General features: G+C 45.8%; 1 protein-coding gene across 1 annotated transcript in view; it reads left to right on the forward strand.

The window, feature by feature from the left end:
* dacha (dachshund a) overlaps positions 1-23888 on the forward strand; it is a 128924-nt gene that overhangs the window by 49190 nt on the left and 55846 nt on the right. The window contains 1 exon segment of the mRNA XM_014195978.3: positions 14516-14640. Coding sequence (XP_014051453.1) covers positions 14516-14640 — 125 coding nt within the window.

Raw genomic sequence — 23888 nt, forward strand, 5'->3', positions numbered from 1 at the left:
AATTTGTTTGAAACAGTATGGGGTCAGAGTGACCCTGAGACCTCGCAAATGCATTACGATTCCAAATATGGGGTAGGGGATTAATTTAGGTATTTAGCTATTGCCTGAATGCAAATTTGTACGCGTGAAGTGTCCCTTGGAATTGCAAAACACAGGAGCAGTTGGCGTTTGAATAACTCAATAACTTAACGAGTGGTGTCAATCGGGCGAATGAGTCTTAACCCCCCTCAACCCTTAACCATTGACCTCCTGCCTTGTAAACAGTGACAAATCCTGCCCCATGGCCCCTGGCTTGTGCTCTCCAGGTCGCAGCGCATCAGATACTCCACGTTCTAATCCCATGCTAATCTGGCAATTTATTCATTCCAGGTTTGCCACCAGCACAGGAGGAATGGAGATGGGGGGGTGATGCGGACTCGTAATCTGTCACCCTTGGTCAGTGAAGTGTCCCCCCCGGCGTACTGTGAATGGTATCTCTGTTTCAGTTCTGTGGATGGGCCAATCTGTCAGGTTCCTTGTTACCACAGGTGGGGTAGGGTGGGGGTGGGGGGGCTTGGTTAGTCCCTAGGTCCAGGTGGTTTCACACACTACGCGCTCTGGAGATCAAAGCCCAGCCCGTCAGCATTCAGACTACACATATCTCCCTCTTCTAGTAGGGACTATGTCCCTAAAGTTCAGCTGTAGTTTGAAATCCCAACAGACTGTCTTTTCCTTACAAGTCCATATGTTGTTTTATTGAAACAGCTTTGTTTTCATGTCTTGTTATTCATCCGGTTGCAGAACATGCTCCCTGTGCAGAGCAGACCACACTGACAAAAAAAAAGAAGAAATCCTCACACTCACTGACATATTTTCTCATGGGAACTTCAGACACGTATTATCTGTAATAATCTTGTGTTCACAAAAAAAAAAACATGAGTGCAAAAAAGCAAAACAACACAGATGGGTGAAAAAAAAAGTGTTTTGTTCGGAAGCCCTGACTTGGAGAGGACTGTGGCTGTTCAGTGACGAATTGAGTCTGTTTGTAGGTACAAGAGCCACTGGCCCTCAGTGTTTACATCTTCCCATGACATTTTCTCTCCAACACTGTTTTGAAACAGATTACAGTGCAGGATATTAAATAAATAAGAGAAAGTCACCCCCCCCCCCCCCTCACTCCTCCATTTTGAACTGAGTGACAGTAATCCTCCGCGAGACGCAGAGAGTCGGAGGGTTTGTTGCCATTTACGGAATCCTGTTCTGCCGCCCTCCGAACAGTTCAGCAGACAGGTTGATAATGTCAGGGAATTTAATCCTCGCCGCTGAGTGCCAGCACCCACCATTGTCTGAAGGCAAACTCGCAATCCTCCGTGTCAGATGGAATCCCTTTTTCCCCCCTGCTTCATCCTCCCAGCGGCTCCCACAAAGACGAGGGCAGAGGGGACGCGCGACAAAAAAAAAAAAACGTTAAAAAAAAGATTGCTGTCAGCTTTGGCGCTCTGAGTGGCAGAATTACGGGAAGCAGATCTAATTTAATTGAGTGGGATCTGAACCTTGAGACTGGAGAGAAAGAGAGAGGGAGATAGAGATGGAAAAAGAGGAGAGGGAGAGAGAAGCAAGGGGAGATAGTGGTTAACGTCTAAACAGTGTTTTCCCTGTGATATTAACCTATTTAAAGCCTATTAGTAGATATTTAGATGTAGTGTAGCGTGAATGTGTGTGTGTGTGTGTGTGGGGGTGGGGGGGGGGGGGGGGGTGGGGGTGTAAAGACTAATGAGAACAGACTGTGGTGTATCAGTGACTTTCAGATGGGAGCACGGTCGTTAACCTCATATTACGGTTTATTCTACAGTTGAACTGATAAAAAAAACATTTATCTTCTCCTTCTCATTTTCTAAAGCTTGTGTTTTTCACACAGATGAGGGGACATCTCTCTTCCTGCTTGACCTCAGACTAGGGGCCCCCCTAAGTTCAGAGGGACAATGTTGACACTTTGTGTCCCATCCTGTCTGTTCTGAATGAGTTGCAATGGCAAGGGCCACTTTCTCCCCTTAGTGTAAAATGTGGCGGCCAGAGAGGGGCCAGAAATGGCATATTAAAGACACAATCTTCTCTGTAATCCCAAACATCTTTCAGGCCCCTGCCTGCGTTTGTGTGTGCGCTTTCTGACGCAGTTCAAACCCCCCAATTCCGACCCTCCACGACACGAACACAGATAAGAAGTCGTCCCAAGCTGTCAGACAGGTGCGGCTCACATTTGGGAGGGCGGACACTGTCCTCAGATCTGTGCCACATGTAGCCTGTCAAGGCTAACCCTGAAAACAGGCACTTAAAGGCAGGCCACAGTTTATCAGGCCTTGGCTATTTATAAAGTAGCCACATAGTGCCATATCTCTGTCATGCTGTCAGCTAATGAGAGTCTGCTCTGTTTAAAGCAGGCGGTCACAGGCTAAACTCTGTCAATATGGACTCACAAAGGAAGAGACTGGGAACGGCAGCGAGAAGGAGAAAAGGAGAGAGCCACGTTGAAGCGAGATGAAAAGAGGAGGTGGGCCGAGAGAGGGAGGGAGGGGAGAGTGGCGGAGGGAGGATGAAAGGGGGAAGTGAGCTGGAAAAGAAGTGTTGAGGGAGGCTATTAATACGAGATGAAAGTGTGTGCGGCTGCGCAGGTCTGGGCCCAGGGTCAAGCACAGTTTAGGAGGAGAGGGAGGGCAGGCTGTTCCCCTGAGGTGTGTCAGTCCCACTGGGCACTGGGGATTTAAACCCTCCACTGACCCCTCACTCTCTCTCTCTGAACACACACACACAAAACACGCAGAAATCTTTCTCAAATAATTCAAACTGATTATTATGTGGCACCTAATGCACATCGGACCCTTTGCCAGATTCAGTTTGTATATTTCCACGTGTGTGTGTGTGTGTGTGTGTGTGTGTGTGTGTGTGTGTGTGTGTGTGTGTGTGTGTGTGTGTGTGTGTGTGTGTGTGTGTGGTTTTCACAGCCAGAGGTGTGAAAAGGTCCGATGTGCAATCAGATGATACATTTGTGACTTGCGTCTCCATCTTGATTGATGGAGAAAGATCATGGGCCACAAACAAACTCCCCCTCCTATAAATACAGAGGGAATGACACCTCCCTACCCTGAGCCCAGAGACAGCAGGAGGGAAGACTTTTGACATTTATTCAATACCATCAGTAGTCCACGAGTGCCAGTGCTGAGCCTCAGGAAAATTATAAGCGCTGGTTACTTAAGCTAAAAGCTGCACGGTGTCAGTCCGAGGTAGCACTTAGAGAAATCTGTGAGTGCTGTGAGGATCCTCTTCAGCAGAAGGGATAGGATACCCACCCCTCTCAGCTTCAGCCATGGATGCACCGTGTGTGTGTGTGTGGAGGGGAGGGGGGGAGTTCACCTCCTGAATATGGTCTCACGATCCCTCTCACACCAGCTTTTTTAATAAAAACCCAAGCAGGAATTCCCTCTGTTAATAATAACGGAGAACAAAAGCTTTGTTGCTACATGGGGCGTATTGCTTTGCGCTGCCGCATGCTTCTGGGTGCAAACTGAAGGGCGTAGGGAACATAGATGAACCTGGCGCTTCCAAAGTCTCTGCACCAGTAACCCCCAGGTACAATACACGCCGCTTAGCACTCTTTTGCAGTACTGTTAATTGGCCATAGACGTGGCAGCACCCCCCGAGACACAGGGAATCCTAATCCTGTTACCCAGGTCTCTAAACTCAGTGGCTTGCTGGCCCTCCGTTACCACACCCAGTCAGCAGCTTGGCTAGTCAGCAGAAGGCCAGGAAGGGGTGGAGCTATCAATGCTGAGGTGAAACCTGTCTCCCATGTCGCCTTTGACTGGATAAATAATCATAAAATATGCAGGCCTCATTAACTATAGACGAGGCTAATGTGAAGAGAGACGCTCCTGCGGAGCGAAGTAATCCTCGCTGGGTGGAGGCCGCCGCCCCACGCTCACGTCACGCACCACCGTGACGTGGATGGGTGGCACTGGGACGGGCTCTGTGTTTGTTTGGGAGCCCAGGTCCTCATCACCTTCCACAGTGTGCGTGTCAGACAACCACCAATCAGGATAATGGGACTGGGGCCTGCGCCTGAGACTGGATTGGCTGTGAGAAGGCCTAGTCAAAGCCAAAGCCGTCACTCTGCTGGGCCGTCTTCTTAATACGACAAATGTGCAATAGGCCGCTCTAATCCTACTGATATTAAATTGCTTCAGACATTCAATTGAATAGCTGATGAAATGATTAAAGAGAAAAAAAGACAGTACCTCCAGCATATGGATTTGGTGTGACCTTGGCCCTGCTACCCATGTCGGATTTCTATTTCCACACGTGTAGCATTTAGCAGGCTTGGCCCACATCAGAGGATTCATTTACACTGGTGTTTACGGGGATAAAACGTCCCTGGTTTCGAAAGCCACGAGCAAAATTCACGCAGTTGATTCGATTTTGATAGCAATACATATGTACTGTGAACCTATTGTTCTGTGGTTGTCTGTTTGGCTCCTTAAACTGTAGGGACTGTCCATGTCCATCTAGAGTTGTCTGCCTTGATGCCTTTATTCCAGCAGACAGGATCATGTGAGCTGGTGATAGAAGAGAGACCTGGCTGGCAGGATGTCTGTCTGTGTGACGTGGGAACAGGAGCTGTCAAGCTGCAGTGGAGATGTGGAGGTTGGGACCTCAGAGAGAGGGGCTGTGTGACTTATAAAAGCCTGCTCTAGTCTATACTACAACGGGTTACTCTTTCTGAATTCAGTTTGTTCTCGACACGCTATCCATGTGGGAACGTAGGAGCTGTCGTAACCACGAGTGCACGGCGTGTCGTCAAGAACGTTGAACGAGGCCTCCTATTGCTGCAGTTATTACACGTCGAAGTCTTGTGACAGAGCTGCGGATGGTTTGTGCAGCGTTTGTATTTCACAGTCCGGCCATGGACTTGCAGAGGGCAAAGGGCTTGTTAATGGTAAACTCCTAGATATTCTTCGGGTAAAATTCTAGTAATGAACGATAATTACAATGCTGAGTCGAAACGAGGCATCAGGTCCTTCTTTCCTATACCTTTTTTGAGCAAGTGTAGTGGTCATGGGGTTCATCGTACACTACTAATAGAGTATAACATTTTAATCACACATTGCTTTTTCAGGTTACATGCATTGCCCAGCTAGTAGTTTTTCCATATGTGGGATGGGCATGGGGAGGTTTCAGCGGTATTGGTTGAGTGTGTGGCCATATGGAGACTGACTTCTCCTGGGTACTGTCAGCCCCACCTCTCCCGCTCTCCGTCTCTCCCTCGTTCTCACTGTGCTGGCACACTGGCAGCCACTCTCCCTGGGATACGCAGGCCTCTCAAACATGAGTAATTGATGAATTGTATGCAATATGCAAATGTGAATGCATAAATCTCCTGACTGACAGCTTAATTTATGTGAGCCTTTAAGAATGCAGGATTAGATTTTAATTAAATATCTTCAAAGGCACCCTGACTTGTACCATTTTTTTTTTGCAGGCTGCCGTCTTTGTTGTTTTTTAAACAATTTCCCATTAAAAAATTTAAATCTGATTTTTGTTTAGCCTGTTCTCAACCCTTTCACACTGCCCCCCCCCCCCCCACACACACACACACACCCCACCCTTCTCTCCCCTGCGGTTCAAGTTTTCTGGACTTGTGGACTCCCGCCACCTTTCCCCCTCCCTGTCTCCACTTTGTGTAAGAGAAATGTCTTTGTTCGACGCAAACACAAGTAGTTAGTGCAGCATGGTGCCATGGCAGATATTGACCAACACACTGTGGCCTTTGTCATTGAGAAGAGTGGGTGGAGCCATCACTCATATGAAAGGACAGTCTTCCTGGAGTGCCAGGGGTAACCCAGGCACAGGCGCAGACGAGCAGGTGTCCGATCACTATGAATATTTAACGAACCGTTTTGAAAAAAAAACGACAAGGGCACATTTGCGACATTCGTTTGGACTAAAAAGTGCTTAGTAACCCACTTTAAGTAGTCTTCGGGAGGCACAGTTATACCACCTGAGAGTTGAGGGGAGTGATTGGTAGGGACGAGTGCATTGACAGGCTTTTTCTTTTCTGGTGAGTGGAACGTGCTGGAACGTGTGAATGACTTTTCGCAGCCATCTGTTCCTTCAGCCCGTTGGGACCCTCTAGGGGCGTAGGGGTAGGAGTGTGAGTGTGTGTGTGTGTGTGTGTGTGTGTGTGTGTGTGTGTGTGTGTGTGTGTGTGTGTGTGTGTGTGTGTGTGTGTGTGTGTGTGTGTGTGTGTGTGCTTCAGAGAGGGCAAACATGGAGGTGCATAGCAGCAGGAGTGGGCATTATGCCCACCAATGAGGCTGTTTGTAGTACAGTATTCATGCTCGGAGGGCACCTGGGTGTCAGGTGCTCTTGCAGTACTGAGCACCCACCGACAGTAGCTGAGTACTCTAGAGCATGGTAGGCAGGGGGAACGTCAAGGCAAAAAAATGTGGCGGGACAGAGGGTTAATGTGACTCCACCTTTTTTCTTTGAACCCCTCTGTCAATATAAAATGAAATACAAATTAGATTTTTTGACAAAATCATACTTCGCTTTTTTGTGTCATTTTTGTGAATATGGTTAACGTTTTTTTAATGAAACTAAACACTTTGAAAAACTATAAAAACTACTTCATAATAATGCAAAATACATGAGTATAGACTTTTTCCAAAAACATTGTCTTTGTAATTTTGAGCACTATGAAAACTGATCCACAGTTCCCGGTTTGATGAAATACCAGCCCAAGTTTCTACCACCATGGCTAAAGCCGAGCATGGGGGTTTACACGGGGGGCTAGCTCTGCAGAATTGTAATTATCCACCTCATTTAGGCCCTTTTCTTTGATGCAGATCCTGTTCTTGGACTCAGTCAGTCCTTATACAAGGAAGCACCTGCCGGCAGCTAGGAAAGGATCGCAGGGATACAATGCTCAGTAAAACGGGAGCCAAATAAGAAAACAGTTCTAGTCTCCAGAGGAAAAAGGCCAAGTTAGCGCACAATCACCCGCATAAGAAAATGACACCAGTGCGCGAGAGGGGAATGAGTCAGTGACTCCAAAAGAAAAAAATACATCCATTCCTTTATTTCCATTCCTTTTCTTCAACAATCAGCTATGTGTATGGAAAACAATCCACCCTCTAAAGGAAGCCCTCTTCCCCCCCTCTCTCATTTAAGACGTTGGAGGAAATGTCTGGTTAATCTGCTAAAGAGGTTTCAACAGTACAGGGTTTCCAGTTCAGCCAACTCTCTGGCTGGCGGGGGGAGAGGGGGGGGGAGGGGGGGGGGGGGGGGATACAGTGACCTGCATGCAGCTTTGCCTCTGCCTCTCTGGACTAACCCCACAGAACCTTGCCCCGCTCCTGCTCCGCCATCTTGTTTTCTAATTCCCCTTTTCCTCTCCGGAAATGTCCACACGTTATCGGAACGTTCTGGTAATTAATGCTTTTTCAAGAGCCTCTCTTTTTGGGATACACACACCAGACCTAATGTTATCTTCATCGTTTTTTTTTGTTGTTTGTTTGTTGTTGTTGCGTTATTAGGCTCACAACAAAGTCGGGTAGAACAGTCTACACGTTATAGGCCCGAAGAGGAACTTCCCTCTAATGCTATGGGGAAGTGGTGGCCAATTTGATTTAAACGGTCATTTATTTAAGTAAGAAATGTATTGCAGTGAGCACATCAGAAAAATGAAATTGTCATTTTAGCTAATTATCTTCTTGCCAGTTAATTGGTTTCCTCTTCAGTATCAGGTGTTCTGCTTATGCCATCATCATTTATGATGGAAGACACAGGTGGAAGGGACCTCCATTTTTCACATAGGCCATAATTACAAGACAGAATACATGAATAACATATCTCGTCGTTCTGTAATATCCAGTAGGCCTGCTCTGTATTACAACACCTTCATCTGTGAATTTAGAGGTGGTTGTGGGCGTTTAGACAAATTACTAACCCTAATATTGTATCTTTGGCAAAGTTGGCAGCAGTAATAGATAGCCTAATAAATATCTTTATCGTATTTGAAGTTAATTACATGTACTTGGACGTACATGTAAGGCCAGCTTGTGAAGCCACGTCTCTTCATTCTCTATTATTTTCAAGTGCATGCATTCTCCTAGAGAATGCTCAGGGCCAATTCCTTCCCCGACCTTGTCTTCATAGAGAATGCTAAGGGCCAAGTCCTTCCCCAACCCTCTCTTCATAGAGAATGATAAGGGCCAAGTCCTTCCCCAACCCTCTCTTCATAGAGAATGATAAGGGCCAAGTCCTTCCCCAACCCTGTCTTCATAGAGAATGATAAGGGCCAAGTCCTTCCCCAATCCTCTCTTCATAGAGAATGATAAGGGCCAAGTCCTTCCCCAACCCTGTCTTCATAGAGAATGATAAGGGCCAAGTCCTTCCCCAATCCTCTCTTCATAGAGAATGATAAGGACCAAGTCCTTCCCCAACCCTCTCTTCATAGAGAATGATAAGGGCCGAGTCCTTCCCCAACCCTGTCATCATAGAGAATGATAAGGGCCAAGTCCTTCCCCAACCCTGTCTTCATAGAGAATGATAAGGGCCAAGTCCTTCCCCAATCCTCTCTTCATAGAGAATGATAAGGACCAAGTCCTTCCCCAACCCTCTCTTCATAGAGAATGATAAGGGCCAAGTCCTTCCCGAACACTGTCTTCATAGAGAATGCTAAGGGCCAAGTCCTTCCCCAACCCTGTCTTCATAGAGAATGATAAGGGCCAAGTCCTTCCCCAATCCTGTCTTCATAGAGAATGATAAGGGCCAAGTCCTTCCCCAACCCTGTCTTCATAGAGAATGCTAAGGGCCAAGTCCTTCCCCAATCCTCTCTTCATAGAGAATGATAAGGGCCAAGTCCTTCCCCAACCCTGTCTTCATAGAGAATGCTAAGGGCCAAGGTAACTCAAGGAGAGAAAAAAATAAAGAAGAAGAAAAAAGGACAGAGCATCCAAATGAGAAAAAAAAGGATCGTATGTGAGTATGTACAGCAGGGGTGTCATGCTCCCATTATTTTATAGGGTGCACAAAGTATGTGAGGATGGATTCCCTTCCGGAATTCAGAGAATTTTTACGTTTTCAAACACATGAAACACGTTTTTCCTTCAGTCAGAGCCACAATCATTATGCCTAATTCTGTGTAAAATATATATATTTTTCCCGCATAGGTTATCTAAGCATACCTCTATACCTGTTCATCTGTCATTTTAATGAATGATCCACATTGATTCTTTAAGAACCTTTATGCCTTAGGATTTTAGTACAACTTCCAGACTGGTATTTAATATCATAACCCAAGAATCAAAGCGATTTCTGTATTTTCTAAGGTCTATCTACCTTGCCAGCATGCATGCCAGCTAAGGTAGTCAAACTACTTTAACTTAAATGATAGCCTGAAATGGCTTGGTAGCTACTTGGGAGATTGGGAACCTATCAATAATAGCTGGCTAGCTAAAGCCAACTTAATAAAATTGCTAGGTGGCTAGTATTATAGAGAAACAACAAAGCATTTACATGATATTTGTTCATCAAGAAGGAATCAATAGGCTATATAGATTGATCAAATTAATTTACAAACATACTTCCTGCAAGTCCTGCCCATCACTGGCAGTTGAAATCAAATCAAACGCTGTGTGGTTCGCTGCACTTTCTCTGCTCCTCCACTGATGGTACTGTCTGCACGCACAAAGCAGTGCTTCCCAAACTCGGTCCCGGGGACCCCAAAGGGTGCAGGTTTAGTTTTTTGCCCTAGCACCACACAGCTGATTCAAATAAGGAAGTCATCATCAAGCTTTGATTATTTGACTCAGCTGTGTGGTGCTAGGGAAAAAAACAGAACGTATACCCAAGCTGCTCTAGAGTATCTAACATATCTTTGCACCGTGGTGCACCTTGGAAGGAACCACTGGAGAATGAGGGGGGGGGGAGGGGGGGGGGGTTGTACTCTTTGTCTGGTCCAGTCAGTTTGCCCCTCCGCAAAATACAGCTGACAGATCTTTTTATAAATAATTACGATAAAATGTGGGCTTAAAAGTTTAGTGATTAATTTAACATCTGAAAAAAAATCATATTTTTTTATATACATATACATTTTTCAGATGTTAAATTAATCACTAAACTCTCTCATTCTCCAGTGGTTCCTTCCAAGGTGCACCACGGAGCAAAGATATGTTAGATACTCTAGAGCAGCTTGGGTATACGTTCTGTTTTTTTCCCTAGCACCACACAGCTGAGTCAAATAATCAAATATAATGTAAATGCTTTGAGTTACCTTGGCCCTGGTACTGTATAGTACCAGTCAAAAGTTTGGACACACCTACTCATTTCAGGGTTTTTCTTAATTTTTTGACTATTTTCTACATTGTAGAATAATAGTGAAGACATCAAAACTATGAAATAACACATATGGAATCATGTAGTAACCAAAAAAGTGTTAAACAAATCAAAATATATTTTATATTTGAGATTCTTCTAAGTAACTCCTGTTTACCAGCTTCATGTGGTAGTCACCTGGAATGCATTTCAATGAACAGGTGTGCCTTGTTAAAAGTTAATTGGTGGAATTGCTTTCCTACTTAATGCGTTTGAGCCAATCAGTTGTGTTGTGACAAGGTAGGGTTGGTATACAGAAGATAACCCTATTTGGTAAAAGACCAAGTCCATATTATGGCAAGAACAGCTCAAATAAGCAAAGAGAAACAACAGTCCATCATTACTTTAAAGACATGAATGTCAGTCAATGCAGAGATTTTCAAGAATTTTTCAAGATGAAACTGGCTCTCATGAGGACCGACACAGGAAAAGAAGACCCAGAGTTACCTCTGCTGCAGAGGATAAGTTCATTAGAGTTACCAGCATCAGAAATTGTAGCACAAATAAATGCTTCACAGAGTTCAAGTAACAGACACATCTCAACATCAACTGTTCAGAGGAGACTGTGTGAATCAGGCCTTCATGGTCCAATTGCTGCAAAGAAACCACTACGAAAGGACACCAATAATAAGAAGAGACTTGCTTGGGCCAAGAAACACGAGCAATGGACATTAGACCGGTGGAAATCTGTCCTTTGGTCTTATGAGTCCAAATTTGAGAAGGTGAACAGATGATCTCTGTATGTGTTGTTCCCACCATGAAGCATGGAGGAGGAGGTGTGATGTGTGGGGGTGCTTTGCTGGTGACACTGTCAGTGATTTATTTAGAATTAAAGGCACACTTAACCAGCATGGCTACTACAGCATTACGTTATAACATCTGGTTTGTTCTTAGTGGGACTATCATTTGTTTTTCAACAGGACAATGACCCAACACACCTCCAGGCTGTGTAAGGGCTTTTTGACCAAAAAGGAGAGTAATGAGTGCTGCATCAGTTGACCTGGCCTCCACAATCATCAGCCCTCAACCCAATTGAGATGGCTTGGGATGAGTTGGACAGCAGAGTGAAGGAAAAGCAGCCAAAAAGTGCTCAGCATATGTGGGAACTCCTTAAAGACTGTTGGAAAAGCATTCCAGGTGAAGCTGGTTGAGAGAATGCCAAGAGCGTGCAAAGCTGTCATCAAGGCAAAGGGTGGCAACTTAAAAAAAATCTCAAATATATTTTGATTTGTTTAAAGACTTTTTTTGTTTACTACATGATTCCATATGTGTTATTTCATAGTTTTGATGTTTTCACTATTATTCTAGAAAATATAAAAAATTAAGAAAAACCTTGAATGAGTAGGTGTGACCAAACTTTTGACTGGTACTGTACATATATATAATATATTTTTTATTTCCGTTTGAAAAAATCTGAGTGGGTACGTGCCCTTGTGCCCACTATGGACATGATGCCTCTGATGTACAGTATATCTGCATTTGAATTGGTTTCAAATGAAATACCCACAAACCTTCTGTTAAAAAAAAATCTCGAATGTATGATGATGAAATAAATAAAGACTGTAAACCTGGAACCTCCAAAGTGCCTTAATTACGCAGTTTAAAAACCGTGGGCCCTGCGCTATCGTGAGCTGACAGGGCCCTGCAGACTGTGCGGAGCAATAAGCAAGGCTGACTTTGATACACTACAGTTAACTTCATTGAGCGGTTCCTGTAACAGGCTCACTACAACCGCAAAAGTGATTAATGTTGATTGTTCTTTTTTTTTCTTCTTCTTTTTACACGCTTGGCTGGTCATAGTTTTTAATTGGATTAGTAAAGTGACAATCGTAGGGCTCTGCATTTTCCGAGGTGCAGCTCATGCAGACAGCCAACAAGTCATGAGGGGCATGGCTGGGGGGGGGGGGGGGGGGGGGGAATCTGAGGATGGGGGGGGGGGGGGGGGGGAGGTTGAGGGTGTGTCCATAGGGGACTGTGATCATTGGCGCCACCTCCTTGGTGTAACAGTGTGAGGGTCACATGGAGTTTATCATCGATTGGAATTGCAGGCCGGTCAACAGCGAATAATACACACAGTGGAGTCAGGTTACTGTAGCAGAGCTGAGTAGTTTTGCTGTGCTGTAGTGGTGTATATTGAACACACTAAAGCCTACGGTACAGTAGCGGCAAACCTGTGAGTGTACCGCTGAGTCATTTCCTGGTGAAGTACAGATCAACTGTGTCTTGACAAACACCTCCATTTCAGGGCTGTGTTACTGACCCATGTCAATATTTATAAGTTACTTTTTAACTGACAGAAAAAATAAAAAAGTTGCTTCATTTTCTATTGAGGTGAGTGACTCCTCCAAGTCTGGAGTCTCCAGTCTGGAGTCCTTGGCTACTCTTGTCTGTGTATGTTCAGGTGAATCATACTTAAAACAGAATATACTGGCCAGAGAAAAGAGCAGGACAAGACATTAAAGGCGAATTAACAAACAGCTGAATCAAAATGGACTGTTGTGGCAGCTTGTGAGTGAACGCCTTTGTGTTGAACAGAGAGAGGGGGGCACGGCGAACGAGAGAGAGAGACGGACGCTTCACAGCGAATGGGCTTTGTTCTAATGGCAACACTCTGTTTGGAACACTGATAAGAGCCTTCCATTTGTCTCTCCGGGTTTTCTTCTTTCTGTCCTCTCTCTGTTCTCCGTTCAAGTCCGCTCTACATCTTTTATCCTGTAAAGCGGAGTCCCAGGCCAGCCAAGTGTAATGGCATCTGGAGCGTCTAGTGTTGCTTTTTCAACTCGCGTCCAACCACGTCTCTGAAGACTACTCTGATTTGTTCCTATATTGAACACCCCCCTCCTTTTACTTGTATGCTGATTGCTCTGTGGTCCTGTTTGTGTTTGTTGCCACTGCAATATTAATGAAATACATAAAGAAACAACTACACAGCACTTCTTTAGTTAATGTTTCTGGACGCCGGCCAAACGTATACGGCGCTAAAATTAGCATTTTTTTTCTTTTTGAGCACTTTTCTCCCTCCCTCCTGCCCCTTGTCACATACGTGTCTCTGCGACAGAAGCGCCCTATCAGTCTAGTACACCCTTTAAGAGGCTACTGTTGGGTAAAGTAAGGAAGGGAATGTGTGTGTGAGAGGGGTTGTGTAACCTAAGGAAAGTTTTCACTTGTTTCTTACTTCCTGGCCCCAGGGGGAAGGAATCTCAGTCTAATTTTACACCATCAGACACCAAACCCTGGAAACAATGTGTCTGCACGCTGGCGACCCCTTATCAGATATGGCCTTGCTGGAATATGCAATGTCCCCCTGTGCACTTCAAGGCATATGTTTTTGAGGTGATCATTATCAAGCTTTCTGTGTGTGTGCGTGTGCGTGTGCGTGTGCGTGTGCGTGTGTGTGTGTGTGTGTGTGTGTGTGTGTGTGTGTGTGTGTGTGTGTGTGTGTGTGTGTGTGGTGCGCGTGCGTGTGTGTGTGTGTGTGTGTGTGTTAGTCCCCAGTGTTATCAGTGGAGTGGATCTCTGTCTACCTGCCGTCTCTGTCTAATCCCCCCAGAGTGGGACAGGGAGGGGGGAGGGGCGGTGGGTTGCGGAGGGGACGCAAACAGATGTTGGTGTGAGTGATGAGAGGAGGAGAGTAATCACTACATGTTGTTGAGGTGTCACAAGGCTTGAAATATCATTTGAAAAATAATAAGTACAATTCTTGGGTTTTAAAGGCTGGTCGAGTGCGTTTGGTGGACCACAATAAAAATTCATAGAAATTGGACTAGCAATCGTCATGGAAATATGTAAATTGCTTTAGTTTTTTGGTGGGTTTCGGCATTCTTTTTTGGGGTTTTTTCCCACTCTATCCTAGTGTCTATTGTTGTCAATTTAAATGTTAGACAATTTGATACAGTTCTCATATCACTCATGCTATTTAGAGAAATGTAAAATCCATTGAAAATGGAGGAATCAATGGACTCTTTCACTGTGAGCCTATGTGGTCTGAGTGATAGAGATTTAAATAGTAGATCATTTGCTGTGTATTGACTGTAATATATATCTCTCTCTGCCTCTCTCTCTCTCTCTCTCTCTCTCTTCCCCTCTCCTTCTCTCCCCGTCTCTGTAGCTCCAGGCCTGGCCGCCCACCGAAGCGTTCCCTGGGGGTAGCGATGCAGGAGAGCTCCAGGCTTCTTCCCCACAGTGTCCACGGCCTATTGTCACCCGGCCTCCTCTCATCCATGTCGCCCGGAGGTAAGATCTCTCTCATCCATGTGCAGCCACCCTAAACATGCACACAACCTCCAGTGAGTCTCACTCAAAGCACCCCAATAAAAAAGCTAATTTACCCTCCACTCGCTAACCTCTACCTCGCATTAATTATGTATTTTAACGGTTTGATGAAAATAGACAGCCATCAGGTGTCCCATACCGTAGCCTCGGATTTGTCACATTTTGATGAAAGCGATTCTGTTATCTTTCCTTTTGAGATCCCTGTCTCTGTTTCCCGGCGCCTTTCTTTCTCCCCCTCCCCTCATCTCCACCCAATCCCCCTCTTTCTGCAAATCAGTTCCTATTGATTTTCTCCTCTGTCCTTCACTGGCCACTACTGCGTCTCAAACAGAGGTTATACTATTGGATTTCTGTAGCGTTTTCTCACACATGCATTTGCTCTCCCTCTCTCTCTCTCTCTCTCTCTCTCTCATCCTCTCTCTCTCTCTCTCGTTGCCGTAGGCCTTTCCCTCTCGTCTCGCCCCTTTATACAATTGTAATATGCAAGAATCTATTTGGCGAAGTTGTGTTCACATTGTCGTATCAACACCATGCCTGTCACTGTGCTTAGGTGTAATCTGTGCGTGTGTTTGTACACACGTGTTTTGTGTGCGTCTGTGTGTTTTGCGTGTCTCGGTGTGTTTTGCATTTAGCTGTCTATTTGAAAAGTGTACCTACAGCAAACTATAGGTTCTGTCTTGTTAAGCACATTTTTGCTTGTCTTTTTATATATTTTTTTCTTTGAATTGCTGATGGTGGCGGCAATTTAGTCCTCACAATGGCCAGTAAGGATATTGATTTGTGCAGACGAGGAGCCAGAGCAGTCAGTTAGCCATGCTAGTGATTGATTTCAGATGACCTGTGTTATTATTCTCCTCTGTTGCAGTGGGTGGGACTTCTTTAAAATGCACTTCAAAATCATTTACGTTTTTATCCCCGCGGTGCATTAGTGTATTACTCAACCCAGGTAATAGAAGTACTGATGACAAGACACAATTAGAGGCTATATTGGTGGCAAATGAGTCGTATCTTTTGGATATGTAGTTTAATGTGATAATTAAATACAACCTTCCGTTATTTTGAAATTATTTTCTTTACCTTTAACGACCAAGCAGTACATGTTTTGTTTTAGATACAAATAATGTTTTCAGCGGTTTTTATTATTTTTTATTATGAATTATTGTATTTATTTTTTCCCTCAAGGCTCTCCCATTTGTTGATAGCACAGACAAGGAGGACATTATTCCTGAATGCCTTTTCATTAAGTTCATGGGACAACCTGCATTTCCATTGCTCATTCTCCCAGAAGCAAACAGCATATTTACAGTGCCTTCAGAAAGAATTCACACCCCTTGACTTTTTCCACATTTTGTTGCGTTACAGCCTGAATTTAAAAGGGATTCAATTGAGGTTTTGTGTCACTGGCCTACACGCAATAGCCCCTATTATAAATTGTATAAAAAAAATGTAAAGATGAAATGTCTTGATTGAAGAAGTATTCAACGCCTTTGTTTTTGCAAGCCTACAACAGCATTGTAGTTACTCCACAATACTGACCTAAATGACAGTGAAAAGAAGGAAGCCTGTACAGAATTTAAATATTCCAAAACATGCATCCTGTTTGCAATAAGGCTCAAAAGCAAACCCCCCAAAAATGTAGCAAAGAAATTAACTTAATGTCCTGAATACAAAGCATTATGTTTGGGGCAAATCCAACACAACACATCCCTGAGTACCACTTTTTACATTTTCAAGCATGGTGGTGGCTGCATCATGTTATGGGTATGCTTGTAATCGTCAATGATAAAAAATAAATGGAATAGAGCTAAGCACAAGCAAAATCCTAGTGGAAAACCTGGTTCAGTCTGCTTTCCAACAGACACTGGGATACAAATTCACATTTCAGCAGGACAATAACCTTATTGTTGCTTAAGTTGCTTACTAAGATGACATTGAACGGCCTAGTTACAGTTTTTACTTAAACCGGCTTGAAAATCTATGGCAAGACTTGAAAATGGCTGTTTAGCAATGATCAACTACCAATTTGAGAGAGCTTGAAGGATTTTTCAAGAATAATGTGCAAATATTGTACAATCCAGGTGTGCAAAGCTCTTAGAGACTTACCCAGAAAGACTCACATTTGAAACTGCTGCCAAAGATGATTCTAACAGGGTTGTGAATACTTGTCACGGGCGTCGTATGGATTTGACCAAAATGCAGCGGGTACGTGAATGCTCATAATACTTTTATTAGAACATTTACACAAAACAAGAAAACTGAATAAAAACGAACGACAGCTAAACAGTATTGCAGGCTAACCCTAGCAGTGCAAAAACAACTTCCCACAAAAGACAGGTGAAAAAAGGGCTACCTAAGTATGACTCCCAATCAGCAACAATGATGTACAGCTGTTCCTGATTGAGAGCCATAGCAGGCCAATACAAAGAAATACACAACATAGAAAACCCATAGAAATACAAAACATAGAACAATACCCAAAAACCCAGACAACACAAAACAAACACACCCCTGCCACGCCCTGACCAAACTACAATAACAAATAACCCCTTATACTGGTCAGGACGTGACAGTAACCCCCCAGAGGTGCAAACCCCGGATGCACCTGAAACAAAAACTAACAAAACCATAACCCACAACAAAAAAATCCCAAAACTACAGGGGAGGGAACGGAGGGTGGCCACCGTCACCGACGGTTCTTGTGCAACACCCCCCCCCCCAATCCTCCTACCCCGGAGGTGGCTCAGGCTCCGGCCTTAGTCCCCAACCTAACCTGTCCACCCCCGCTGAAGGCTCAGGGCTAAGGCGCGTGGCTGGAGACCTCGGCCTGACGCGCATCGCTGGAGACCTCGGGCTGAAGCGCGACTCTGGCTGCGCCGGTTCCGGACTGAAGGGCGACTCTGGCTGCGCCGGTTCCGGACTGAAGGGCGACTCTCTCGGTTCCGGACTGTAGGCCGACTCTCTCGGTTCCGGACTGTAGGCCGACTCTCTCGGTTCCGGACTGTAGGCCGTCTCTCTCGGTTCCGGACTGTAGGCCGTTTCTCTCGGTTCCGGACTGTAGGCCGTTTCTCTCGGTTCCGGACTGTAGGCCGTTTCTCTCGGTTCCGGACTGTAGGCCGTCGCTGGAAGCAATGTACGGGGAACTGTCGCCGGAAGCTCTGGACGGGGAACTGTCGCCGGAAGCTCTGGACGGGGAACTGTCGCCGGAAGCTCTGGATGGGGACTGTGCACTGAAAGCCTGATGCGTGGGGCTGGCTTTGGAGACGCCAGACTATTTACACACACCACAGGGCTTGTGCGAGGAGCAGGAGCAGGACGTACTGGACTGGGCTGATGTACTGGAGACCTGGTGCGTGGGGCTGGTACAGGAGGTACCAGACTCGAGACACGCACCTCAGGGCTAGTGTGGGGAGCGGGAACAGGATACACTGGGCCGTGGAGGCGCACTGGCGGTCTCGAGCGCAGGACTGGCACCACTCGTACTGGCTGGGTGCCCGCCTCCCCCCGGCAAATGCGGGACACTGGCACCGAGCACACCGGCCTGTGGATGCTCGGTCTCGACGCCGTGCGCATCACCCCATAGCACGGGCCTGACCAGTACCACGCTGCCTCCGGTAAGCACGGGGAGTTGGCTTAGGCCTCAACCCCGGCCCAGCCAAACTACCCGTGTGCCCCCCCAAAATATTTTGGGGGGGCTGCCTCTCATGCTCCCTTAACTCCTCCATAGCCCTGGATATGCTCATCCTCATCTCCGCCCATGTCCATCCTTCTTCACCGTACTCCTTACCCTGCTGATTGGTCCTTTCTTGGTGGTAAGGTCTGTCACGGGCGTCGTATGGATTTGACCAAAATGCAGCGGGTATGTGAATGCTCATAATACTTTTATTAGAACATTTACACAAAACAAGAAAACGGAAAAAAAACGAACGACAGCTAAACAGTATTGCAGGCTAACCCTAGCAGTGCAAAAACAACTTCCCACAAAAGACAGGTGAAAAAAGGGCTACCTAAGTATGACTCCCAATCAGCAACAACGATGTACAGCTGTTCCTGATTGAGAGCCATAGCAGGCCAACACAAAGAAATACACAACATAGAAAACCCATAGAAATACAAAACATAGAACAATACCCAAAAACCCCGACAACACAAAACAAACACACCCCTGCCACGCCCTGACCAAACTACAATAACAAATAACCCCTTATACTGGTCAGGACGTGACAATACTTACGTACATTTTATATTTCTGTATTTCATTTTCATTAAATTTGCAAAATTTTATGAAAACATGTTTTCATTTTGTCATTATGGGGTATTGTGTGTGGATGGGTGAGAAACAAAATCTATCTAATCCGTTTTTGAATTCATGCTGTAACACAACAAAATGTGGAATAAGTCAAGGGAATAGCAATACTTTCTGAAGGCACTCTAGATACCTAACATGAATACTGTATCTTCCTCGTGAATCCTGAATGGATTAGAGACCCTGTAAAAGTTCATGTTTACTGCTTCTTGATGAATATATTTGAGTTATATGACAGTAAGGTGATAGCAGCGGCAGTTGTAGTTCTAGGGCGGCAGGTAGCCTAGCGCTTACAACGTTGGGCCAGTAACCAGTAGGATGCTGGTTCGAATACCCGAGCCATCAAGGTGGAACATCTGTCGACGTGTCCTTGAGCAAGGCACTTAACCCTCATTTTCTCCAGGGGCGCCGTACTGCTATGGCTGACCCTGTAAAACAACACATTTCACTGCATCTATCCGGTGTATGCGACAACAAAACTATTTGTTTGTTTGTTGCATGCATTAATACTACTGTAGTCAGCAGTAACAAGATTCCTATTTCAGTAAAAACATTTTACAGAAGACGTCAAAAAGCAGATTTGTATCGGAGTTGTCATTCAGTTATTAGCAACCGTTTGTTTTGTTATTAACATATAATGCGATAATTATCCGTACAAACGAGCAAGCTTTATTCAAGCTGTATTCCCCCCTTCCCCCCAGTGGTTGTTTGCAGTTCTGTTTTGTACTTCACTGCTCAGCGTCACCTTGTGAGCGGGAGGAAAATAAAAGAAAGAAGAAGTATTCATGAGGGAATACTGGTTTTCTCTCTCAAAGCTTCCCCTCTCGTGTTTAGAGTTAGCGCACTGGTGGGTGGGGGGGGGGGGGGGGGTTGTTGAGCCGAGCAAAAGCAACGTGTTGTGGAGCTTTGTTGGAGCGTTTGGTTTCCTGGATTGCTGTTGACAGAAACATCCTAAGCCCCTGGCACTCCGGAGAGAGGAGGGGAGGAGCTCCAACAGCAGGCATAATGAGTCCATCCTCACTACAGTACAGTCATTATGTCAAGCATGACTTCTGCTTCTGACTACACTGCTGAAGCAATCTGGGTCAGGGGAGGGGGGGAGATGGAGATGGAGAGATAGAGAGATGAAGGGAGGAACAGAGAGAGAGAGAGAGTGAGTCGTCAGAGCCAGAGAGGTGTGTGATGTGTTTCTCTCGCTCCTTTAATCCTCCCACTAGGTTATTAAGGAGTTTTAGGTGTTAAACTGTGGTTTCACTTTTTGCAGAGCAGGAGATGAAGACAGGGAAGATGTTGTGTGTGTCATGCAGGCTGTCACGAACCCCAAGTAGAACCACCTGACTCTCTCTCTCTCTCTCTCTCTCTCTCTCTCTCTCTCTCTCTCTCTCTCTCTCTCTCTCTCTCTCTCTCTCTCTCTCTCTCTCTCTCTCTCTCTCTCTCTCTGAAAACAAAACAGGCCTTCCTGGTGACTTTGATGAATGACATGTCCCACCGGGGACTGGTCCTCCATCTGTTTAACCCCCCCTCCCCCTCCTCTCCCCTCCAAACCTGGGAGGAGGGCCTCCTACTCCCCCTCTTCCCTCGGCCTCACTCTGACAAATAGTATTTAACTACTGTTTTGGATCGCCTTTTTTTTTCTCTGAATCCCAGTTATCCAGAGCCATACTCCACTGTTGTCTTGCAGCATTGGTCACTTTTACCTGGCTGATACAGGTGAGCAGATTGCAGTACGGTCATCTTACTGTAAATGTAGGATGTCCATGTCCTTAATCGCATGGCAAAGTTCTGGCAGCGAACCCTGGCACTCTCTCCTGACTTCCTGGAACAGTGCAGTAGCATTGCTCTCTGACCTCTCCTCAATCCCAGGTCGTCGTATTAGCTGATTCTGTGTCGGTCTTGGCGTTGATTCCCTGTGTGTTGGTTTGTTTTTCTCTGCTCTGCTCGGCTTGGCAGTACCTCGCTCGATGCACGCTCATCTGAAGGGGTTAAAGTCTCTGAGTAAAATAACCGAGGATAAATAAAACATGGGGTTCTATTTAGTGACATATGGGCTAGCCTGGCCCTCGCGCATGCTAATGAACAGAGGCCTTTCAGAGAGAGGGAGAGAGCAGTGGAGCCAGGCGATGCCAGGAATATAGATATCAACTGGGGGGTTGGGGGTGGGGGGACATCAGGGTGTAAACCAGCCAGCATTGTGTGCTCAACATTTATCCTAATCCATGCCTTCCTCCTTCTTGGGAGGGCTACCTCAAGGGCCGCTGTTGAGAGAAGACCCACGTGGCACAAACATGATCTTTGTCACCTCAGTCTTCATCATCATCATTGTCAGACCGAGGCCAACCTTTAGCTTCTCGGCCAAGGCATTTTAGCCCCATTATTGGCTGAATAAGGGTCATTCTGCATTCTGCATTAAATAATAGGGTACATAAACGATTTACTGTAGACTGGCCCACTCGGCTAAAGATGGACCAGCCCATCAGTCATTTGCCAGAACTGCCCTATGGCCAGTCCGTCCCTGCCTGGTACCCTACCTGGCATTAGGCTGGGGCCCACTGGCGTCATTGACTCTGCTCTCCCATGGCCTTGTTTATGAGTCCTGGGTTACAGAAATACTGAGAGAGGGAGAGAGAGGGAAAGGTAGATAGAGAGTGAGAGGAAGAGGGGAAGAGAGAGATGAGATGGAGAGAGAAATTGAGAGAGAGAAGAAGAGAGAGAGGGCCAGACGCTGAGGGTCTGTAAATCCCTGTGATAAAGAGCCGGGGCCCTGAGACACACGCCTGCCAACGCACAGAGCAGAATTAAACACCAGGCCTCGGCGTAGGTGGGTGGCCCCCAATCCGTATTTAATGAAGGATCTGTGGAGAAGGAGGGGGGGCTTTTCATTTGTATTTCCAGTGATCTGGCTGTCTGGAAACGTGCTCTCAGGAATGATCAGGATGGGCTTGGTTAATGAGGAGGAGACTGTAAAAACAAAGAGGTTATAATCAGAGAGAGAGAGAGAGAGAGAGAGAGAGAGAGAGAGAGAGAGAGAGACCAGTGGTACAGGGAGAAACGCTGCACGCAAGGCAATGCAAATCACTAAGTACTTCTTTTCCTCCCTCTTTTAAATGCACGAGTCAGTGGTTCTCTTTTGTGGATCCGTATTGCTTCTCCTTGACTTTTCCTATTGATCTGCAGAGACAGGATCGAAAACACAAGCTGAGCGCTCTCTTCTTTTTCCTCTTGGTGAAACGCTGCGTTTGTCCCGTGGCGCAGATGAATGCAGAGCCCCGATCTGACTCGTTCCTAATGAGCTTATCTGATGCACCTTCCTTCTCATCGTGACATTTGAAAGCACCTCCTGTATCTCATTCATGACATGATAGATACTGAACACCCCAAGGTTGCCCAGTATATCTCCCTGAACCTCCTGGACCCCCCCCCCCCCCCCCCCCCTCCAACCCTTGGCATTGCACCCTGGCAGTGTCCTGTTCAGCCAGCCAATGTTAGCCACATTCTAGTTATGCTGTGTGTCAACCACAATCGAGCCCTTACCCCGGGCAGGAAGTGGATTGCGAACATACAGTACAGGATTAGCTGTTCGCTACAGAGGTTGAGGTAACATTAAAATGGTAATACCGGTCACGCTGTAGTGAGGTCTACTTCTCTTCTTCATGCTGTCACTCAAATGTAATTCCTTGATTTGACTCTACAGAGAAACCCACCAACTGGTGGTGGTGTGTGCGCGTCCCTGTGTGTTTGTGTATGTCTGCTGTAGCCATCATGTCCTCTTTATCGTGGCTGCAGTCGCCAGCATTAGCTCTATAATTAGACACTTAATTAGGGGACGCCAGATGAGTGACAGTTTGAAGTCAGTGACTCACGCTCAGGACCGTGTGTGTGTGTGTGTGTGTGTGTGTGTGTGTGTGTGTGTGTGTGTGTGTGTGTGTGTGTGTGTGTGTGTGTGTGTGTGTGTGTGTGTGTGTGTGTGTGTGTGTGCATGTCGTTGTCGCTGCAGGCTACATACTGTCTGTATGAAGGCTGCTCCCCATTCCATAAAGGTTGCGAAAGCCTCTTAAGAAAAGAAATCATCTCCTACTCTGTAAAATCATCTCCTACTCTGTAAAATAATCCCCAGGTTGTGCGGGTGGGATTAGCTCTGTGTAATTCTGTGCCCTTCTCCCCTCTCGCTGTAATGACAGACCGTGTGGTCACCCTGGGGTGAGATCACTTCTCAGTAATCTTGGTAAAGTTTGATTCTCATTAATGACATAATCCTTAAATCACACACTGAGGATGTTAATGATTTTGGTGGTACTGTTTACTCAGGGCATGAAGGCAAACTTTTGCATGTTTTTGCATGACTATAAACCACATTTATTTTTTATAAATGTTTTCCCCAATCAAAAAAAGTGTAATCACGGATAAGGTGCGTAGTATAAGTTATGCATTTGTGTTATTTAGGTCGTGTCTTCCTTGTCATGTCGAGGGATATATTAGTCTCTTTACTTCCTATATAAAGTTAGTGAAGCATGGTGAAGCCCGTCACATTCCTAAAATAGCATCTGCTGTGAAGGAAAGAAGTGTGGTTCTCTGTGAAACACAGCGGTGTGGTTCTCTGTGAAGATCAGCTGTGGGGGTGTTCTCTGTGAAGGACAGCAGCGTGGGTTCTCTGTGAAGGAAAGAAGTGTGTGTCTCTGTGAAACACAGCGGTGTGGTTCTCCGTGAAGGACAGCAGTGGGGTTTTGGGGACAGACATCCGCCCTTTACGCAGCCAGCCCTCCACAGTCCCATCAACCCCGCTGCCTGAACAGGGCAGAAAAAAACGGCATCCGGCACATTCTATTATTAATTTTGACAGCGGCGTATGTAAATTGAGATTTTAGTGCTTACTCTGCTTGTTACTCTTGTGTAGCAAGCATTGACATTT

This window comes from Salmo salar, chromosome 04 (assembly GCF_965601325.2).
Source record: "Salmo salar chromosome 04, fSalSal1, whole genome shotgun sequence".
Lineage (NCBI taxonomy): Eukaryota > Metazoa > Chordata > Actinopteri > Salmoniformes > Salmonidae > Salmo > Salmo salar.